Source organism: Marmota marmota, unplaced genomic scaffold (assembly GCF_001458135.2).
Source record: "Marmota marmota marmota unplaced genomic scaffold, marMar, whole genome shotgun sequence".
Lineage (NCBI taxonomy): Eukaryota > Metazoa > Chordata > Mammalia > Rodentia > Sciuridae > Marmota > Marmota marmota.
The window spans coordinates 19509581-19533353 of NW_026000068.1; the positions used below are offsets into that span (position 1 = coordinate 19509581).

Genomic DNA, 23773 nt, shown 5'->3' on the forward strand with positions numbered 1-23773 from the left:
TTTGTTTGCTTGTTTTTCCATTGTGGGCTTGTTTTCTGTTTTATGCACTGGATTTTCAATTGGGAATTTATGTATGAAGAATTTCAACTTTGGAAAATTTTTGATGCCTGTGTTTAATATGTATCCTGCAAAAAGACTGCATTTTCTTTTCTCACTGAGGTGAGCCTGTGGTTGCAAATTCTCAGAAGAATGTTTTTCTTTCACACAACTCCTTCTCCTGCCTCTTTACTTCATGTCAAAGTTGAGGTATACCTGACAGGGTGAGTTGTTTTTGTTGTTGTTGTTTATTTGTTTCCTACGACTTCCCTGAGTGCGTTATACTTTCATTGCCCCAACTTTATGAAGCGGGTTATCATTAATGTGATTTTTCTTACTCTAAAGGGTCAAGGCTTGTCTATAATCTCTCAGTACTGGCAAGTTCAAACCAGAATCTACACCTCTAGGGAATATCTAGGTTGGACACTTTGCCCATAGAACAGCAATTGTGATACTTTCTGGATCCCAATTGTATGTCTGCTATTGCCATAGTTTAGTTATGCTGGGAAAGACATATTTCTTATCTAACTTCTAGCATTTTTGTGAGATATATATATATATATATATATATATATATATATATATATATATATATATATATATATTTTTTTTTTTTTTCTTTCTTATGATTAATGGTAAGAAATAAGTCACCAGCTTTCTTTTCATCATGAGTAGTTATCCTTATAATGAACCCTATTGTTTTAATCTCTGGTTCTTTCATCTCAGTCTCTTTTTATGATTTTATTATATTTTTGTTGAGCTAACTCTGAGTGCTTAATAGTAGGTGTGTTTAAAAAAAAAGTTGTTGTTTTCCTTTTGTTATAGCCAATAATTTAAGTAAAATGTTCATGCCCAATGGGTTTGTTTATATATATATGCTATTTTTTTTCTTGTTCTTGTATATAATTACTTAGGCTTTCCCAGTCCTCCTTCTCCCTCCTTTGTAGAGTGTTAGTTTGAATGAACACTTTCCCACACAGGGATAGGTGGGGAATAAGGATTCCCCAATTTTCCTAACTGATGGTTTCCTACATTTTTAGGCCAAGTGCAGAGCAAGTCTGTGCCAGAGCTCTTCTTCCCTTTCTGATGTCAAAATGACTAATCAAATACAACTTGAAAAATCTACTTGTTCATTTTGTCTAACTTTGTTCCTGATACCATAATTCTTGGAGCCAATGGAGTTATACTTTCTATTGTATTGTTCTAGTCCTTTTCTCATCTTTTTCTTTCCACACATAAAGTTTAAAAAAAGATACCCTATGAAATATGTAATGGTTAGTTTGAATTGTAAACTTGATTGGATTAAGAGATGTGGAAGATTACAGACTTACAGGTTTGTCAGTGAAAGTATGTCTAGGAATGATTGGCATGATCGATAGCCAGCTGAAATGGAGACTCTCACTAAGTGTGGGCAGCACTGTCCAATAGGATGATGGCTTAGATGGAATAAAAGTTGGAAGAACAAGAAAGCAGCAGCAGATGCAAGCTCCATTCTTCTTTAATGGATTCTTGATTGCTGTTGTGATTGTCTGAGGATATTGGACTCTCACTTCTTCATTCTTCCGAAGCAGACTCTGCCAGTTATTCTCCAGAAGCCTTTGGTCTCAGACTAGGGTAGCACAATTGATCCCTCTTGTTCTAAGGATTCAGCATCTTGGATTGTGCAGCTACTGGTTCTTCCAACTCTCCAGCCTGCAGATGGCCATTGTAGACTATCTAGCTTCTGGTCCCTTCAGCCAACCTAGTAAGTCTGATTTTTATAATTATACTTCCTGTTGATTCTGTTCCTCTAGAGAACCCTGACTAATACAAAATGCAATGGGTCAGTTGATAAAGAGAGTTGGATGAAAGCAAAGGAATGCTACTCCAACTGCATTCAAAAGCTGCAAGCATACACTAAGAGGGAATGTCTGGTTTCCTCTTTGGTACATTCTGGAAGTTTCTTAAAAGGAAATGAAGTCTATGTCTTCTTTTATAGAGGTAGGGCTGCTGTCTTCCATGAGGTTATGCCGAGCAGGTAATTTTTTTTTCATATTTTAACTCTTGAGCCTTTTATATGTATAAATTCCTTTTAGATTCTGTTTTTATGTCCATTTTAATTTGGGGAAGTTTTACAACCACTGTTTCTTTTTCTTTTTCTTCAGTCATAATTTGTCAGGAAAGTTCATGTCAGGGTTGATAGCCAGATGATATTTTGAATCTAATTTTATTTTAGGTATAATCATAGGTAGCTTCAAAGGCATGATACTGTAAGATTTTTTTTTTCATTGTAACACACAAAGTTTACAAACACAAATTCAATTGGCTATGCTTCACAGAGGAAGAGACAGCCATTATCTCTATACTTTTCTCAGGGAGCTTGTTATGATTGCTTCTAAGCTAGATTCTTGAAGTAGTATAAAATACAAAATTTACTTTTTACCCAAGGTATTTTGGGATATATCCTTGATGGCATTAGTCAGGAGAGGCTATATTCTGGGAACAAATAAAGGTAAACATGAAATGAGTCAGCAAAAGAGAAGTTTAGTTCTCACATGAAGAGCATGCATGGAAAATGTTTTAGGTCAGTGAAAGGTGAGCAGTAAAATGGGTAAAAAGTAGAGTTTTCTGTTGCACACAGTCATTCCAGGGTTCAATGTAATGGCAGCTTGGTCATCATCAACATGCAACTTTGAAGATTGTACTTGAGATTACTATCTCTGTTAGCAGAGAGGGGAAATGAGCAAGGCAGAGCATGCATGAAAAATTTTTAGGGCACTCCAGGAAGTGGCCTGTATCATTTCTGCTTGCATTTCCCTCAAGGGAATTTGTTCACAGGGCCAAAACTAAGCTCAAAGCAGGCTGGATGAAGTGGTGCAAGCAGTAGGTGTGGGAAGGAGATAAAGCCAGATTTTGATAAACAACTTGAAAACTTTATTGCATTAGATAATGAGAAGATTCTATCAGAGTATATCAGAATACTGGATTCTTGGAGTTACACAACAATGTGTAAAGAAGTTATAAATTATCAGATTAATTCATTTCCTGTTTGGGTATGAAGAACAGTTCATGAGAGACTTTAGCAAAGACTGCATCTGCAGGTGAATTACACAGAGCTTCAAAGTCCTTTGGTTATCCACAGAAAAACAGAAGGCTTTACAAAACCAATATGCTCACAAAGATGAAACAGCATTAATGAATGAAGCATTTGTGAACTTCACCTAATTGATATACCTCCCTCTGTCCTATCTTGTAAATGTTGCTGATTGTCCTAAATGCAGAAAACATTTTCAACATCTGTTCCAGACCACAGAGTTCTTCTTTATTTAGACTAGGTTAAAGTATGACTTATTGCAGAAAAGCTAGTATGCATTAAGATAATATGCCTCATTATGTTGCTTTTTTCTATAATCCCTAAACTTAAAATGTGGATTATCATCTAGTAATTTTTTTAAGATAAATTATACCCATTTATTTACAGATGAATATAACATAGTCTGAATTATTCAGCAAATTCTGTGAGTGGTTATTCTGGAATCTGCATATTAAATTCATTGCTATTTCTTATTATATAAATGTCTTTGATAATGTAGTTTAGTATTGCTATACAAGTGGGTCCCTTTTGTTCCCATTTTTTCTTCTAATTTTTTTTCTATATACTATCTTTATTTACGCTATGTCTGCCATACTCTTCCCCTAATCATTCCATTCTACTTCTTCTAACACATACACAAGCCTCATAAACATGTGCACTATCAGGCATAAGAATATTTGGCAGTTTCTGTGAAGCTTAATCATGATGATGTGGCAAAGACCCAAGATTAATTCAATGTTGCTCCATTCTGTGAATGGCTCTCAAGTGTTGTGTTAAAAAGAATTCAATTCCATAGATTACTTTGCTTGATGTATGTATTCACTGAGAAAGCATGCTGATAAAGCTGGATGTAAATACAAGTTTATAAACTCTATGTTTATATGGACTAATGCAAAGTTTGCAACTTTAAAATAATTTTGAAGAATATATTAAGAAGAACTCCATTTGTGATTTTGAGTTTGACCCTTTGCCAGTTTGGCAAAACATAAGAACTTTAATCTAGATAAATACACCATCACAAATGTGTGTATATTTGCAGTGTATGTATGTAGGCATACATACGTGTAGTTTTCTATTGTTATTTCCTTCCTAACTTTAACACTGTTTTTCAGTTTGGCATGGAGTCCTTTTAAACCCAGAGCATTTTTACCCTGTTACAAGTTGTTTCCTTTTTGCTAGCAGATCATCAAACCTTATTATATCTACTACTTTATACACAACTTTTTCTGAAGTGGTGAATGTCAACCTAGAAAGAGCTCTAAAGAAAATACAGATTTTTCTAGCAAAAAGTTTTGTTTATGTTTTTAAGCAATGAAATTATTTCAGCTTTCACTTTTAGAAAAGCTAAGAACAATGAAATATGCATATATCATTGCTGCAGACACATTTTTGATTTTCCATGAACAAAAGGGAAAAGATCACTCATATATTATTAATAGTAAACTCCTCTCAAAATTTAGATAAATGTTTGGGAGAACACATTTAAGTTAAACTTGGTCTCAGACTCATTAAGTAAAAAGAATCTCAGCACACTAGTTATTAATCCAAGTGTATGTCTAACATTTAAAACAGAGAATCAATTACATCTCCCTTAATAAAAGAAATCATGGATTCCTTAATCATATATTTAATAACAGTTTTATTTCAACTGAAGGATCACATAAACCATAGAATTAATTTGACCTTTTCATATCACATGGTTCCAAGGAGAAAAGAAATAAGTCTTACTTTTTTATGTTGTTCTGAAAAAAATGTTTTCTTTAAAAACATGTTTATGGAGTGATTATCCATGTTTGTAATATTCCCTGTTCAATACCTTCAGGGATTTCCCTCAGATTTCTTAGCTCCTTATTTCTCTTTCAGTTCAAATTATTCTCAGTATTATCATTTTAATTCCCTCCCTTACTTTTGTCATGGCAAAACAAATCTTCCAAGTATTCTCCACAGTTGTGGAAATGAAAATATTTAAACACATTTACTTAATATTCAGAGTTTACTCTGAACAGTTCTATCTCAAAGGTATTATTGTTTGATTGTGAAGCACTGGGTCTAAGTATCCCTATGTGAATTCATTAACTTCTACCCAATCTGGTCTTGCTTTCCCTATGGTGCCCTCTTTTCTTTCTGTTTCCTTTTTTGGTTCATTCCAATCCACCGCAGACTGACTAAGCAACAATTCCCTGTCCCCTGACTCCTATGAGGCTAAGCAAATGCTGCTGCTGCTTCTATCTATAACACCCTTCTTTCCTGTCAAATTCAATTTCATCTTTTAAATTCCATCAGGGTTAAGACCTCTCAGATGCTTTCAGTGATACCTCAAGGCTGTGTTTAGCGCATTTTTGAGCCTTGCATAGTACTTTATGATTGGCTTATCAAATCACTTGTCACACTGTATTGTAACAATATAATTTTTTGTGTTTCTCCTGTTCTAGAGAGTGAACTAGGAACTGACATCTTGACTGTCTCATGCTAAGCAATAAGTAACTAAATGAATGAATATGTAGATATATTGAAGTGCTTCATTATTACTCTAGTGATGGAATATAAACTAGTACTTCATTTGAAGTACACAGGAAACTGAATGTAATTTTTATGCTCTGAATTGTTATGGCTAAGTAAGTGTTAATTAGCTTAAAAGAACAGCATCAAATTTGGACTAAATTATAATAAAATGTAAAGTAGGAGTTAAACACAAAGTTATATGGGGCATAAAATGGAGCCATAAATAAAAACTAAGGTGAGGACTATGATTTCCAACAATCATTGTCTTCTGGTCCCACAATAGTATTTTTTTTGCCCTACTCAAATACTGAATGCAAGGATTTTCTCTTTATTTACAATGATGGCTTCTTATCATCTCTAGATTTTTCTAGTCTTAAGTTTGACATGTCTGCCTAAATTGTCCAAGGTTTTAGAGAAAATTTTATGAATAGCCTGAGAAAACTGGTCATTTTCCTAAAAGCCTTCTCCTCTCTCTTCCTCTCCCCTGTGGTTCCTCATTTCAGGCTTTGATACAGTTGTTCTAAGTTATACTATTTGGGACATTCTATTCCACATGTTTGGGGCTAGTTATATTGGTAGATATGGTGCACATTTGCATAAATGACTATGTAGTGGATGCAAAATAATGCACAAATATGTGCTAGTGATATATTGAATAAAAAATTCGTTTATAGCACACTTCAAAATGGATTTACTATTTATTTGACCATGGGAAGAATTATTTCTCCTTTACTGCAAAGTATATGCAAAATCATTTCTGATACTAAGTAAAATGGTCAGTCTATGAATCTATCATGAGTAAAGATTGAAATAATACCCAAAGCTCTTTTCACTTTAATCTGGTTGACTCTATATTTTTCAGTTAATTTAATAAACTCTTTTATTCATGTTTCTGTTTTGTTCTTAAAAATCAGGGAAGTTATTAAACATTTTAATCTCTCTGTATCTCAATTATTTCATCTGTAAAAACTGGAATTAATGCTGCTTCTCTCTGAATGAAAGCACTATACAAATTTCTTTATATTATACTCAAATTTATATTTATAAGTTATCTTTATGGATCCACCTGAAAGTTTTGATAGGAAAAAAAAATGGTATCAGAAGGATATTAGTCAACATATCATGTTCTCATTTTCCTGGGAGAAAAAATTTATGAAGCAAACCTAATAATTCCTTGCTCCTTTGCCTAATAGAATTATTCACCTGGGAGAATCTAATCTTTTTAATAATCCATTCATTCAATAACTAATTTTTGATGTATTCTTGTGGACTAAGTACTGCTGTAAGTGACAGGAACCATATCAATTTTCAAAGAAGGGGAAACCACTTCCCATATAGAGCTTACATTTTAGAGTAAACTGATCTTACATTTGTATATTTGTAAATGTTTATATATATATATATATATATATATATATATATATATATATCATATAATTGCCTCAAATTTGCAAGAGTAGAAATTATAAATCAGGTAAAGTAAATCTTGTCCAGCTTCTCAAAGCCCCATTAATTATGGAATGGTAAATTGTTTGTTAATAATTATAGCCAGTGGTCTGGGGTTGTGGCTCAGATAGAGCACTTGCCTAGCACATGCGAGGTCCTGGGTTCAATCCTCAGCACCACATAAAAATAAATAAATAAAGGTACTGTGTCCAACCACAACTAAAAACTAAATATTTTTTTAAAAATAATTATAGCCAAGAAAATCATATCTGACTACAAGGACCACATTTCTGAAAAACAGCATTTCCTCACAAGAATACATAAGAGAGTAGAGAAAAAAGCTCTGTCACAAGACCACAGACAGAACAGAAAGAATTGAATCTTCCAGGCTTTGCTGATTTCTAAGACCTGGGATTCTGCTTTTCTGCATGGATCTACAATTGTATGATGATTTGACCTACAATGAGTTAGATTTGCTGGTTTCCTAGACTCTGATCTCTCCTTTCGTTACTAGACCTTCAGTCTTCAGGGGTTCCTGTTTTCCCTCATTCAGTTAAGTCCATGGGTTTTTTGAGACTTATTCATTCTTCTATTTTGTAATTGACAATAAAAATTGTGGGCACAAAGTTACGGCTAGAGAAACAACACAAGTTCAAATAAGGTGGGGAATCTGTCCAAAACTAAATTCGCTGGCTTCTTAACTGCTCCAAATTTCTGTCGATCTGTCTATCTCTCTGTGTCTCCTGTGTGTGTGTATGTGTGTGTATGTGTTGTGTGTGTGTGTGTGTGGCACATGTGTTTTAGCCTCCCAAGATCTAGTAATGATAACGTATGTGACTTTTTTATTATTTTAGTTTGTTTTCAATTTAATAAGAAACACATACACATAAATAAAGTAAATATAGTTATATACAAGGAGAATAATTACCTACAGTCACCTTATTCAGAAATAATCCCACACCCTAAATTTAGTGGTTCACAACTTTTCTTCTCTAATAGTAAGTCTTTGTTTGAATAACTCAAAAGGAACTGATTTATTCAATCAGCAAACCAGCCCAATTTCTGTAAGTCAATTATATTAATCATCTCATGAATCTATTTGGCTAAATTGAATGGAAATCTGTATTAAAGTTGTATACACACAATTTTTTTCAAATAGGCTCTTATTTATTATACATGTGTTTTTTTTATATATACTGTACATGGCAGATGTATTAGACAAACTATAAAACAGTAAACATTTGAAACTTACAGGGGGCCTAAATCTCTTTCTCAAATTGACTTAATACATGACTGAATATACTAGAGCTTATGAAAATTTATTAAATTTAATCTTGAACTCTATTTTGGAAAAAAGAATAGAGTTTCTCTTCAAATTATAACTCACAAAGCTATTTCAGTTCCATATGTACAATCAATATTGATTAAGAGCAATAAAATGAAGACCTGCCTTGATCCTGGCATGACACCATCCTCAGGGAGTCTGCAGGTTATCAGGTGATGTGCGGTTTCATGCTAGCAACAGAGAATGCTGACCTCAATTCTGAACTTTGGTGGACTAAAGTTTGGTTTTGGCTAATTTCCTTTGGGAAATCAACTTGGTAAAATACATAAGTATCTCTCAATCTTTGCCTTTTCAAGGGACAGTTTTCACAAATTAAAACTCTGTGAACTTTATCACAAACAGGAACACTAGTGCACTGTTCATACACACACTTATGCACCTTAGCTATCACTTGTATATGTGTGACATCAGTATTATAGAACACAAGTAATATTAAACACAAGACAAATAAGCACAATCATTGTGAAACACTACTTCATGGAACATTCATAAAAAGCTTTCAGAGTATGATTCAAGGAGAGGCAAAAGACAAAACTATTTAAAATTACTTAAAATTTATGTTGGATCCATTATTTAATGAGAGAGAAATTAATGTCATATCTGCAGCAACATTCCATTTATGACTCTACTTTACCTACCTGAAATGAAATATTTAAAAAGGTAGTCCATGTAATGACTTAGAAAGTACTTCCCTAACAAATCAGCAGAATAAAGGGGACCAGGGGGAGGGAGAGAGGAGGGAAAGGGGAAATACTGGGAAATGATATTGCCCAAATTATATTGTCATATTATATGCATGTATGAATATGTAACAATGAATCTCAGCATTATGTGCAACTATAATGCACCAATAAAAAATATGGGGAAAGAAGTACTTCCCTTCCATTTTCTCCCACTTTTACCTTTATCTTCCTGTTATCCTCCTATGATAGAGTGATTCACAGAATCTTCTACACTTATTCTAAGTTCTCTGGCATCATAAAAAAAAAGAATTCAAGTACTTTCTTCAGGTGAAGGAATTTTGCTCCAAACTCTCCTGCTCCATCTTGTGCTGGAAGATAGTTCTTCACGGGACTCTGATACTTCTGAGAATTTCTCATGCAGAGACACTGAGAGATTTGTTTTTGATTCTTTTTTACAATCTTAGATGGTAGAAGTAGTTCTCCCTTTGAATCATAGGACAGGTTTGCTTATGGTCCACTATAATAAATGTAATGTCTCCCTCTGTGGCGAAGGGCAGGTTTTCTCATTGCCGTTATAAAGAAACTGAGTGTCCCAGCTTCAGCTGTGGCATAGCTACTATGTAAGATATGTATAGGAGTCAGCTAGTCCTCATCATAACACCCTATAGTCATTGGAGCTTGAGAAACTAATGCTAGAAAATGACAATACTCTGGTTATGACTATTGCTCAGAGCACTAACCTGACCTTTGTGTCTGTCTTCTGCCAGCATCCATGAAACTAGCAGAACTCTTGTAGTTCTTGATATCTTATTCTTCCAGTTTCTGTCTTTTTGGTTTATGGGATGGATTCTCTTCTCTATCCATACCCTTTATAGGACAACTTAATTGGGTTGATGTGTCTTTCTTTCTGTTTAGTTTCTCTCCATGTTTCTACTGCCTTAACTTAATCTTCCAAAGTCTAAAGTCCTCAGCCATTTGGGAAAACTGTAAATCAGATTAAATTTTAAATAACAATAAACTAAAGTTAGAGAAAAAAAAAAGAACATATGAAACAAAGGAAAATGGAGATTATGTATGGAGTATGGGCCCATGCAAATCCATATAGCAGGTGGGTTTTCAATGCTATCCCTACCAAAGGCATATTTTTTAGATCTGAGACTTTAGGCAAGCTGGGTTGCTGGGCTGTGTGCCTGGCTTATTTGTCAAGTTTAACTCTACTTTTCCATTTCTTAGTAGTCACTGCTAAAAAGAATTACTCCTTAATTATTATCATTTTTCTCTTTTTCCAACCCTTCAATAATAAAATCACTTCACATATATTCAGGTAAGTATGTCATTAATAAAATGGTTGGTAGTTTTTTCTTATTTGTTACCTCTTATTTCAGAGAGTTCCAGAGGTATGAGAACTAGCCCTCTGTAACAAGAGTCCTGAGAATCAATGGGAACTTGTCAAAATGCAGAAATCTAGGCCATATACTCCAAGGATTCTGATTCAACAGGGTTTATGTTCACATTCATAATAAGCTTCTCTGGTGATTCTACCATGGTTTGTTTGTGGAGCACTCTGAAAAATCTTGCTCCAAAAACTGCTTCCTGATATGGTATCATGCACATTTTCTTGGTTTAATAGAGACAGTTCAACCCCTAGTGTATACATTAGTCACTTACAAATGCTAGTTGATGACAGTGATTTGATCTGGCAGACAACTCAACTGCTAGGCATGTTCTGAAAGTTATTTTTTGGCTCATGAGACTGAAAAATGTATATTAATATGAAATAGCTAGTGATTAGTGTTAGCATTCCTGGATATATTTGGAACAATTCCTCTGATCTGTGGCATTACACAATGTGCAATTATTACCAAGGGTCATATGTAGAAAGATGTGTAAATGGAATTTAAAAAGTAAGATGCAGGTTGTATATACTTCTGGTAAAGCATTCTTATCCTAAAGGTGTTTTATATGAAAAAAGTTAAAGGATGTGAACGTTTTTTAAAGAAAGACTAAGGGGCATTAAATTCAACTTTAGTCATTACTATTGAGACAATAATATTTGCAATAGGATGTTATTAGAAAATTGTCTTATTTCAGTGTTTTGGAGGCATTTAGACAAAGGGTGTGATTTAATAACATTGATGGTTCTGCAAGTATCTGACTTATATTCTAACTTTCTAATAATGATGTTCATGGTGTTATGGCTTACATATTAGGTGTCTGCCTAAAGCTCATGTGTGACATAATGCAAGAAATTCAGAGGAAAATAATTGAGTTGTGAGTCTTAACTCAATCAGTGAGTTAATCCCTAAATAATCCCTGATAGGGATTAACTGAGTGGTAACTGTAGGTGGGTAGTGTGTGGCTGGAGGAGCTGGGAATTGGGGGCATGGCACTGGGATATAGAGTTTGTATCTGGTGAGTATAGTCTCTCTCTCTCTGCTTTCTGATCATTATCTAAGCTGTCTCCCTCTTCCATACTCTTTTGCCATGTTGTTTTGCCTCATCAGGAGCCTTGAGGAACGAAGCCAGCTATCTATGGACAGACACCTCTGAAACCATGAGCCCCCAAATAAACTGTTCCCCCTCTACAAGTTTTCTGGTAAGGGCTTTAGTCACAGCAGCAAAAAAACTGACTAAAACAATGGAAAACATCTTTCTTATTTTTTTTCAAAAATTTCCAAGTTAATACAATTAAACTGTCCAAGTAGTATGAGCATCACGGCACAGGTCTTCTCTATAAGTGGAGACTATCATACTTTGGCTTCATCAAGTCTGAATAGAGCTACACACTTAAACTTCTTCTTGTGTCTGCCAGAAGAAACCCATGAGGGAGGAAAGAGAAGGTGCTGTTAGGATGCTGGGGACTAGGATGATATTAGAAACATTTCAATTTGCTCATAAGATCGAATGCTGGACGTACATCCACAAGAATGGGTCCTGACTAGAATGAGATATAGCCCATGCTTGTATAATTATAGCAAAATTAGTTCTACTATCATGTATAACTAAAAAGAACCAAAAAAAAAAAACAATAAAAAACAATTATTTTTTGGAAAAGATATAATTCTGGGGGACTGGCTGGGACAGCTGATGTTACACAGAACAATCTGATCAATATTCCAACAGGTATACTTTTTCACTGTCAGCAGGTGATAGTTACCAATAGACCACCTTTTTAAAAAATAGCAGCAGCAATTTCAGACAATATTTTTCCACAGTATTTAATATTTTATCAGAAGTTATCTTGATAAATGGTGATGAGACTTACAGTTTACGACAACTTTTACTTTTTTCACATCTGAGAAGGACACATCATTTTCCGCACTGCATTCATATTCCCCAGCCTGGTCCCTTGTAATTCCATAAATGTCCAAATATTGTCCATTTTCAAATGATTTTGCTACAAAAAAAAAAAAAAAAAAAAAACAACAGCATGTTTAATTGTAGTAGCCTGAGGCTTCATTCAAGTAAAACATAAACGCATGACTTCTTACTAGATATTGCTGACAAAACAATTCCAAATGAAACTAGGGAATTATTAAACTATTTGTTCTCTTGTGTTCAGAGGAAAACTCAGAGAAAAAAAAAAGCAGAAGCAGAACAAGGGATACCAAAACAACTGTTTTCCAGAACAGGATATACATGTGTTCTTTTTAATTGATTGTGGTCTCCTAACCTCCTCACACATCAAATAGAGCTCTGCACATTTCTATAATTGAGTTCAACAACCTCCTAGCAGTGTAGATGAAATTCACTAATATGACTTGGTACATATTGACTTTTATATAGTGTAAGCTAGCAACTTGACACCTAACCTAACTAAATGTTACTTTTCTTTTGGGGAAATCTCCTACCATACACAAGGTTTCAAGCCAGATAGCTTGATAAGAGTATAAAGATCCATAAAATCATTGCTGCATTTCTGTTTCCAAAATTACTAATGTTGCCAAGAAGTTTAGGCTGTAAACACTATCTACAAATCACTCAAGAAAGTTCAGGAAAAAAATCTTTATGACATCAAAACCAAGAGTTACATGGTTATAAATACAAATATAGTCTTATTTTTTTGATAATCTGAACATTCTACTTGGCTAAAAGCAGTATAGTAGTGAATTAAAAACATAAAGATATAACCACAGATAAAGAACATTCTCAAGTGAATGATATTTGAAATGAAAACATGTTTCTTTGATAACAGAATTTTAATTGAGTTGCAAGCAGAGAATGATTGGGCAGTAAGGACCCTCGTTATGAGAAGTGTGACAAAGGAAGCTTTACTGTGTGAATTTTGAGAGCAAGAACCCTTTCTGTCTTTGCACAGGTCTCTGAATATCACATATCAGTGAATATCACAGGGAACAACAAATGAAGCAAGTCTTCCATTAAATGTTCAGTTTCCAAAAGTCAAAGTAATTTTTGTCTTCATCTTACTGGAATTACCAGAACTATTGTAATGACATATAAGTTAGAAAACTAATAAGAAGATTTAATTTTAATGAATGAAACAAAATGAAATTTAGTTATGGCCTTCCAGATTTAAAACCCACATCAATTAGTTAATTTTCCCCTGTGGGTTTGCTTGTCTGGGTCCATGTTAGCTACGGCACAGGCTTTCATCCAGGTAACTATGACATTGCTAATTGAAACCTCAAGTGTTTAAATATATGGAATTATTTTTCCATTTATCTAGCTGATGCCAAATTATAGATAGGGGATAGTTAAATTTCTGAGGAGATAGTTGATAAACTATTACTGGTATCCATATGTAAGCTCACAAAAATAAGTTATTATTACAGTTCAAATTCTTAAAATCTGATTGTTTCATCATTCTTATAGCTTATCCCAGTTCCCTTATCCAACTTCAGCACTGATATAACATTTACTTTCTATTGTCCCCTCTTCTCTTCTTATTTTCACTCATATAATTAAGATATGACAAGTTTAAGAGTATCTTCTAGTACTATTGAAATATAGGGGACTCATTCTTATTTACCAGTAAGAATTTTGAAATTATAATTAAATTATGAGTAAGAATAATATAAATATACATTAAAGTATAGAGAGCACTAATAAGTGTAGCTGAATTAATTAAAGACAATCACAAGCAAAAAGGTATACTATTGTGAGACTCTGTAAAAATGAATTTATTAGGATCTGAATTATTTTAAATATTAAAATGCTACTTGAATATTCCTATTTTTATGTACTGACACAATTAAAAATGGTACCATAAAAATGCATGCCTTTTATAATATGCATATATGATAAACTATTTGAGTAATCACTATTTTGTAATCCTTAAAAAAATAAGGATATATGGTAGATATGAGTGTATGTATCATCATTTTGCTGTTTAAACATGGAAAAATATGAACAATAGCCTTTTTAAGTATTTTTATGGTTTGGATTTGCGGTGTCCTGCAAAATCTCACATATGAGACAATGCAAAAAGATTCAGAGGAGAAATGATGGGGTTGTGACAGTCTTAACCCAATCAATGATTAATCCCCTCGTAGGGATTAACTTAGTGGTAACTGAAGTGGTAGGGTGTGGCTGGAGGAGGTGGGAATTGGGGGAGTAGCTTTAGGGTATATATTTGTATCTGGCAAGTAGAGACGTCTCTCTGATTTCTGATCATCCTGTGTGCTGCTTCCTCGTGCCACACACTTCTGTCATGATGTTTTGCTTCACCTTGAACCCTGACAAATGGAGCCTCCTGTCTATAGATTGACATATTTGAAACTGTGAGCCCCCAATTAAACTTTTCCTCCTCTATAACTGTTCTGATCATATCTTTTAGTCACAGCTGTAAAAAAGCTGACTAAAACAAGTATTAAAGGACAGGAATAAACACAATAGATTTTTAAGTCTACTCAAAATGAATATATAAAATTAAAGGTAACAAATTATAGTTTCAGAATTAAAGAAGCAAAAATATCTTTTTTTCTATCCTGAAGGACAAAATGGCAGACACGGGAAGATAGAGAACAACTACAAAACAGTGGTATTACACAATCTCACCAATGCCAGGAGCATCACATCCGGTAACTCCAGAAGAGCACCATTCACATCTGCTGACTATTTATCTCTGGATTGATGGCACAATCCACCTAATCATATTTCTGAATTCTTCTCCAATCCCACTATAGAACAAGGTCTGTATTACAGCTAGAATTGCCAGCAAATATATTTATGCATTGCATAACCCATAACCCAATAGCTGTTGAGCAAGTGAATGGATATTACAAACAGTATCAATAATATGACATTGATATAAAGACTTTTAGACACAAAGTATAAAGGCATGGTCAACTTCTCTTTTTTATTTTCTCCCACTAGATTTCTGGTACTTTAAGCCATCTGTTGTTTCCATTAACTGTGTAGCAGCTCTCCCAAAAGATAGGCACTAAGCATTCTATTGTTTTTACACAAATAACTATTTCCATCCTAAACTAAACCTGCCTCTGTTATCACTCTGATCTTATCAGAAGTGAATTCCAGATTTGAAACTTAGAATTGCTTTGCCAAGGATATAAACCCTGGAGTTCACTATTTGTCTACAATGTGCTTGGCTGCCTCTTTGTATTTTATTGTCCTGTTTTCTTTTGTGCTAATTCTTTAACTTACTGCTATGTGCAAGAAAACCACTCTTGTCTTTAGACACTTGGTTAGTTTATACCTCTTTTCCCCTCTCTCCAGTGAGAGGATTTGGGCATAGTGCATCAAAATTACAATGTAGAACACTTCAGTTCTCACATGAAATACTACTCAATTTATCCCCCAAAATGGAAGAGAAAGTCCAAGCTGAAAGGATGTAGAAAACCAAATACATAAGAACCATCCATCACCCAAACCAAGACTGCAGTGATTATGAGGGATGGACATTATCCTAGCACATCTATTATAAATCTAGACATTATAAGGTGTTTTATTCACCCAGTTATAAATGTGGATGAGATGTACACACATTGTGAGATGGAAGTCCTCTTCTGGTCATAGATTTTGACATTGTCCAACAGTGTAGTGACATCTTCTTTTCTTTGTTTCTGTGTCCTTAGCTCAAGTGTAATGCCTGAAACACAATATGTTTTATACTTATTGCATAAATATGTTGATAAATGAATTAATGAAGTTCTGTACAGTAAATACTAACAATTAAAGAAGTTGCCACTTCTTTTCAGAGTTATGGGAAAAAATTAAAGAATTGTCATCCTTGATGACATCTTAAAGTCACAGGTGTTGACAGGCATGAGAACAACATCTATAAAGTTATCATAGAGCTTTCTTAAGATCATAAAGACTAACAAAACATTAAATACAATTTTTAGGAAAAAAGATAAGTACTGCTTATAATCTAAACAGTTTTCCTTTGTGCATGTTCTCTTCCGGGCAGTGATAAGAGATTTCTCAAAAAATGGAGAACAAAAGAATTTCCACAAGCTTTCAATGATGCCAATTTTATGACCATCCTCAAAAGGAAGCAGAAAAATAGGATAAGCTATGCTTTATAACATCTATCTGATACAAACCTGATCAGAAAGAGTTCTATACTCGCCACTCTAGATTTGGATTTTCAGTTTGGTAAGACAACCGAACATTGTTACATAACATAATAATTATTCACAATAGGCTGATATTTTCCTAGAGTATTATATATTTCAGAAAAATATTTGCAAGAAAAACCTCTCTTCCTTTAGTTTCTAGGATATAGTTTTCCTCTAATCTCTAAGGACATCTCTCTTTTCACTTTTACAAAACCCTTCAGATCTTCATGTCCCTCCATTATCTTCTGTTCCTTGAATCAATATCCCGATTCAAGGGATCTTGTTTATTCATTTGCATTTCATGGTTGTCTGCACTTTGACAAGCTCCAAAGTGATCTACTTAGCTATATCTGTATTTTGACTCTTAAGTACATATACGCAAGTTGACATCCCTGCTTGCATGTCTCATCTCCATGTCAATACCAACCCAACCAAATCCGATTTACCTTTCCTGCTCAATCTGTAATTCCTCTTATGTTCTTAGTCCCAGTGAGAGCTTTGATCATGACCCAGTTGTGCAAGCCGGAAACATGAGCATTAACAGCAACAGTTCCTTTTATATCTGTCATCCATCAGTCTCCATGTCCTAGGACTTTTACCTCCTAAGGAATACTCAAACCTCTTCTAGGAACTCCAGTCTCAGTTACTAATCTCTAAATGCACATATGATAAATACCTGGCTGGATTCTGCTTTGCAGACTCATTTCAATTATTTTTCAGAACTTTGTTCATGAAGAGTTATTACACTTTTCAAGATTGACATGTAGAAAGATATTTTGTTGGGATCTCATAGACAGTTATTACTAGATGGTACTCTGCAACTGAACTTATAAAATATAGTTGGGAAGGTTAATGTACACTTATGAGTGTAATTTTTCCCAGAAGCTTGTTACTCACAAGCATATCTGGTATTATGAAAGTATCTCTTATGTGTATTGCAAATACTGTGTGGTTAGAGATGTGTGTTGTAGAGTTGGATTACCTGACTTAAATCCAAATTCTGCCATTTGTTAAGTATGTGACCTTACACAAATTACTTAATTTCTAGCTTACATGTCTGTACCATATGAATATAATAATAGAATCTGCCTTATATTATTGTCGTGAGGGGCAAGTTAATTACAATTGAAAAGCTTCTAACACTGTGTGACACACATGAAAAGAATGTAAATAATATGTTAGCTATTATTATAATGCACAGGTTTAGGCATGCCAGAACATCTGTAGATTAAGTTGAAGATTGATTACATATTGGAGTCACCCTCTCTTCCTGAATTCTCAAGGACAATGTAAACTTTCTGATTCACTCTCTTGTGTGTGTGTGTGCCCTCACACAGGAGCTTGTGTGTAATTTTACAGGTATACTTATGTAACCATCTCTACTAGTCATTGGTCCAAAAACAGCATTCAAAGATGCCTTTTGCTTCGGGTTTCTGGTGAGAATTTCAAAGTCCTTATGTCTGGCATTCTCCTTATTCAGTTCATCTCTCTGTGGCCTGAAACATCCTAACCTTTGATTACCTACTAAACTTTTTTTCACTCTTCAGGTATCTACTCAAATAGTACCTACTACTAAAACCTTTTTCCAATTTACTCACTGCCTAGTCTAGTAGATCCCATTACATCCTTGTAAAAAACAAAATAAAATGAAACAAAAAGTTTGTAGTAATTTTATATAGTACATGCATGTTTGCTATTAGTTATTTAATTATTAGCAACTTCAAAAATATTTTTTTCCTGTTATAAGTCAGTGAAATAAATGTCTACATCTTGGTCCATGTCTAACATGGGATCTCTATTTTTTTTTACTATATGATTATGCAAAACGAGTAGAAAGTCCAGATAATGTTGAATTCTATTAGAAAAGGTAGATTAACCTTTTTATTTAATAATGATTAACCATTCTGCCCTAAATAACAATAATAGTATTTGCCTTTTATTTAGTCATTATTATCATTATGTATATAGTATCATGATGAATGCTTTTTAGTAAAATAATTCCTCAGAAACCTTCAATAAACATATGAGGTAAATTCCATTACAGTTAACTTTTTGTATCTATGGATTCTGAATCCACAGATCCAACCAAACATGGATTGAAAATATTCTGAAAAACAATTGTGTCTGTACTGGACATGAACAGATATTTCTTTCTCAGTATTCCCTAACAGTACAGTATAGCAAATACTTCCATAGCATTTATATTTACATTGTTTCTAACAATCTAGAAATTAAAGTATGTGGAAAATGTGCATTGGTTACATGCAAATATTATGCCATTTTATGGCGGGGGTGGTGGTGGGCAGAATTGCTATCCATAGAGGGACCTGGACCTAATCATTCACAGTTGAATTAGAGTTATCTATAAATGGAATCATAATAAGGGTCAAAGTGGCTAAGTATCTTGCTAATGAACCCAGTGACAGGTATGAAACCCAGAACAAATTCTGAAACTTAAGTGTTTGGTCTATATGTAGTTGAAATTCTACATTAGTTTTTTTTTTCCAATGTATGCTAATAAAAGTGCTCACTATAAGACTAAATTAGGACACGTATATATAATTCTTGTTCTTAGAACTGTAAAGCATGAAATAGATGTTATTTTCTGGAAAGTGCTATTGGTACTTACCTTGGTTGTCTATGTCTGCCATAACAAATTACCATTACCACAAATTTATTGGATTTCAACCTTACAAATGTATTATTTTATAGTTCTTTAGGACAGAAGTCCAGGAAGAGTCTATGAAAACCAAAATAATAGGTCCTCCAATGATATCCACATTCTATTCACAAGAGCAATTGGGCTTATTTGGAAAAAGGGACTTTGTAGATGTGATTATGTTAACAACCTTGACATACAAAACTCATTTTAAAAGAATCTAATCTAATCTAGTCTAATATAATCTAATGATTCTTTAAGAAAAGAAGAAGAAGTCAGAAGAAAAGGTCAAAAGAGGGGGAAATGTAAAGGACTCTACCAAAAATTGTTAACTTGAAAGATTAAAGAAGTGGGGGATGAACCAAGAAAAGCTGTGACCTCTGGGACTATCCCTCAGCTGAAAGCAAGATATTGATTCTCCTTTTGAGCTTGAAAAAGGAACACCTCCTGTCAACACGACTTCTCTAGTGAGACCAGCACTGAACGTCTGACTTACAGAAGTGTAAAGTAATACTTCTGTGCTCTTTTAAGTCTCCAGGATTGTAGTAATTTGTTATAATAACGATACAAAACTAATACAGGGTCTCCCTGAATAAAATCAGTGTTAAGGAGGTACAGGATTTCTTTCTGAGTCTTCTTTATTTGCACATTCAGGGTTTGGGGAATTGTGTTTTTTGCTGTTATAGTACACTAGACCCTTACTTATTTGGTGACTGTCAGCTAAGGACCATTCCCAGCTTTAAAGACTGTCATCATTCCTTGCCTTGTGCTATCCATCTTTCAAACCAGCAAATGTTGGGTCACATCCTATTACTTTTAATCTTCTTTCTCTATTACATCCTTGTCTCTCTGAGCTTCTCTTTGGCTTTTCTCTTACACTTTTAAAAATTCATAATTCAGTTGAGCTCACCGTCCTACTCCAAAATAATTTTCTCACCTCTAGTCCTCAATGTTTATCTCAACTGAAAAGAATCTTTTACCACAAAAGGTAGCACAGTCACAAACTTTAGGGAGTGGGGCCTCGACATCTTCAGTGGCCAATATTCTGTCTAATACTGTTTTCATTACTCCTCGTAGTTTTACTTGCACATACAAATAGTAATTTGTATTTTAATTTTTAAGCACAATAGGAAAAAATACTTGTGGTGCAATTTATAAAGTTGCTGAGGTCATTAAATTGCTCTAATGTACTAATGAGTTTCAGAAAAAATGAATTCATTGAAGATGTACTTTATGAAGCAAAATATCTTTATGAGAATGTGCCACAAACATATCAGGTGATATAATTCTAGGAAGTCTTTTTAGAGCACAGAAACAAAAATGAAATTGAAGGAATAATGAGAAAAAGATATATTAGGATATAGAAATTATGGAAGTCTACAATCATCTACTGGGATGATTATAACAGGTTTCAGAATAAAAGTAAATCATAAGTAAAAAGCTTAAGGTCTTGACATTTTTTTTCATTTACATATTTGCCAGTCTATCACAAAACACTGAAGGAAAGATCTCAGCTCAGAATCAATTCTTTCCTTCCTGCCTTCCTGTTTGCCTTTGCTCTGTCCATCCATGTATTCATTCAATGGATATAAATCACATCAAGATCTCTGAGAAGTAAATAAGATTATTTCATTTCAAAGAGCCTCCAGCATGTTTTTGTTTATTTGTTTTTTTTAAAGAATAAGCAGATAATTTCAGTAAAGTCTAATGAGTCCAATATTTAGGGTAAATATATAATGCTATATTGCCATAATTATGCTATCACAATCTAAAGGAAGATTCTGAAAGTTGAATTCTTGACTTTACTATAAATCTGAAAAATAGGGTTCAACAAGTAGAAAATGATCTGTAAGTGACATGGGTGCCTATAAGAAAAAGCCCAATGCTCTTTAAGGAAACAAAACAAAATCTACACATTCAATGATGAAACAACATAATTTCTTATATTCAATAAAAATTGCTAAACATTAAAAGAAGCAGGAATTTATGAACAATAACTAGGATAGAAATCAGGCCACTGAAAGATACATATAAATGATAGAAATAAAGGAACTATCATACAAGGACTTAAATCTAGTTGATTATCATAACTGTATTCAAGTATTTAAGAGAAACATGAATATCATAAGCACAATGGATATCAGAAAACACCCAGTGAAAATTCTTAACATAAGTACATAAAAAACATGACAAGATATATTAATTTAAAAAATTAGGAGCAGTTTATACATGAAGAAAATATTGTTATTTAACTAAAAGATATAGCATTTGATTATATAACATTTCCAAAATGTAGCAAAGGAAAAAAAAACCACAAGAAACAAACAAACAAAAAACAACAAGCCACATAAACAGAGCCTAAGTGATGGGCTGAACAATATAAAATGGTCTCATGTATTGATATTGGGATCCCATAATTGGCACAGGAAACGTATTTTTGAATAAAAAAATGGCTAAATATATTCTAAAACTTGATTTATACAATATAATGGCAAATCCAGGAAGTTAATGATCACAAAGCAAGATAAACAAAAGTACAAAAAACATACACAACACCATCATAAACAAATCATGAAAACCTAAGGGAAAGAGAAAATCTAAAGATCAGCCACAGGTTTAGTACATGTTTTCTACCAAAAGCAAAAATAGTAATTACTGCCAACTGCTTGTCTGAACCTATGCAAGCTAGACAGCAATGGAATGATAAGAATAAAAGAATAAAGGTCTAAAATCAGTATTGTAAACTTCAACTTAAAGAAGATAGAAAATTAAGAACAAATATAATACAAAATAAACAACAATATGAAAACAATAAAGAATGGGAATCAGTCAAATTTATAGTGGATGGATGTTTTAATTAGCTTTTCATTATTATGATCAAAATACCTGACAAAAGCAACTTAGAGGAAGAAAAGTTTATTTTAGCTCATGGATTCAGAGGTCTCAATCCATGGACGGACAACTCCATTGCTCTGGATTCAGGCGAGGCAACACATCATGGAGGAAAAGAGCCCAGCATAGGAAAGCAGAAATGAAAATGCACTCTTCCAGGGCATGCTTCCAGTGACTCACCTCCTTCAGCTAAGGCTCACTTATCTACAGTTACCACCTACTTAGTATATTCAAATTAGGCTTGACTGACTAGGTTACAGCTCTGATAATCTAAACATTTTACCTCTTAATATTTCTGCACTAACATAAACTTTTGGGAGACACCTCAGATTCAAACCATAACAATAATGAATGGGGAAAAGTTTTTTTAAAAGTTAATCATTTAAAAGTTCACTAAAATCAATAAAAATCATCCAGACTGATAACGAATAAAAAGAGAGATGGCACAAAGTTACCAATATCAGAAATGAAAGAGGAAACATTACTATAGTTCCAGAAAGATGGAATGGAAACTAAATAAATACTGAGAAGAAACTACATGGCAATTAAATCAATAGTTTAAATGAGCAATAATTTTTTAAAAAGACGCAAATTTTCTAACTTAGAAAAATAAACAATTGATTTTTCACTATATTCAATTACAAGAAACTGAATTTGTAATTTTAAAAAAGTCACCCACACAGAAAACTTTAGAAGCTTGTGCTTTCAAGAAATAAATAAAGAAGGAAGATGGCAGCGAGGGGAGTGCATTGCCCCCGTGTGCTGCTTCACTGTGTGGGAGTATGACAAGTCAGGACGGCTAAAGGATATCTTGTTAGGAATTTCCAGCAATAGTGGGGTGCTCCAGAACCTGGAGGAAGGATTTCCATCGCACAAGGATCAGCTACGGGGACTCAAACGCGAGAGGTTTGTCGCACGGAGGGTAACACTGCTTATTCAGCAAATCGCCCCGCGGCTAGAGTCTGCAGCGCGCGCTGGGATAGAGACGCAGGGTTACAGCGCTGCAGTTTCTGCCAGCCGCGCAAGCACCATACTCAGGGCTGAATTCTGGGTTCGAGACGGGGGAAGGAAGTGGTCCATCTCGATTCTCCACACCGGTCAGACCACAGAGGAGGCCAGCAGCCACCATGTTGGTAAACTGACGTCACCTCCCCTGTTTTCGACTGACCGCAGCTCATTCAGCCATAGATCAGGTAATTTCAGGCTGCAATTCGCCTGCGGCTTGCAGACAGATTGCTAGGGTTCAGCGCCTGGGTGCTTCTTAGAACCTGATCTTATCGGAGAGAACATCGAGCGCGGGGCGGCCGAGTTCCGGCTCCCGGAACCGTCCCGGAACCGCCCTGGCCCAGGGCTGCGGAGCCTGCGGAGGCTGCTTCTTGGAGCTTACACTTATAGGAGCTTACAACGAGCACGGAGCGGCCGAGTTCCGGCTCCCGGAACTTCCCTGGACCGGGGCTAGGAGCCCGCGGAAACTGCTTCTCGGTCCGGGTCCTGCTGAGGGCCGGTCAGGACTCACCCATTGCTTTGGTTGCCCGGCAAGGGGAACGAAATGCTGCCATTCGCATAGGATACCAACATGGCAGAGATCTGATGTCA

General features: G+C 34.4%; 1 protein-coding gene across 1 annotated transcript in view; it reads right to left on the reverse strand.

Annotated features, from left to right (window-relative positions):
* Negr1 (neuronal growth regulator 1) overlaps positions 1 to 23773 on the reverse strand; it is a 492948-nt gene that overhangs the window by 265880 nt on the left and 203295 nt on the right. Inside the window, exon 3 of the mRNA XM_048814071.1 lies at positions 12351 to 12482. Within this exon, the coding sequence (XP_048670028.1) occupies positions 12351 to 12482 (132 nt within the window). The remainder of the gene's footprint in view (positions 1 to 12350; positions 12483 to 23773) is intronic.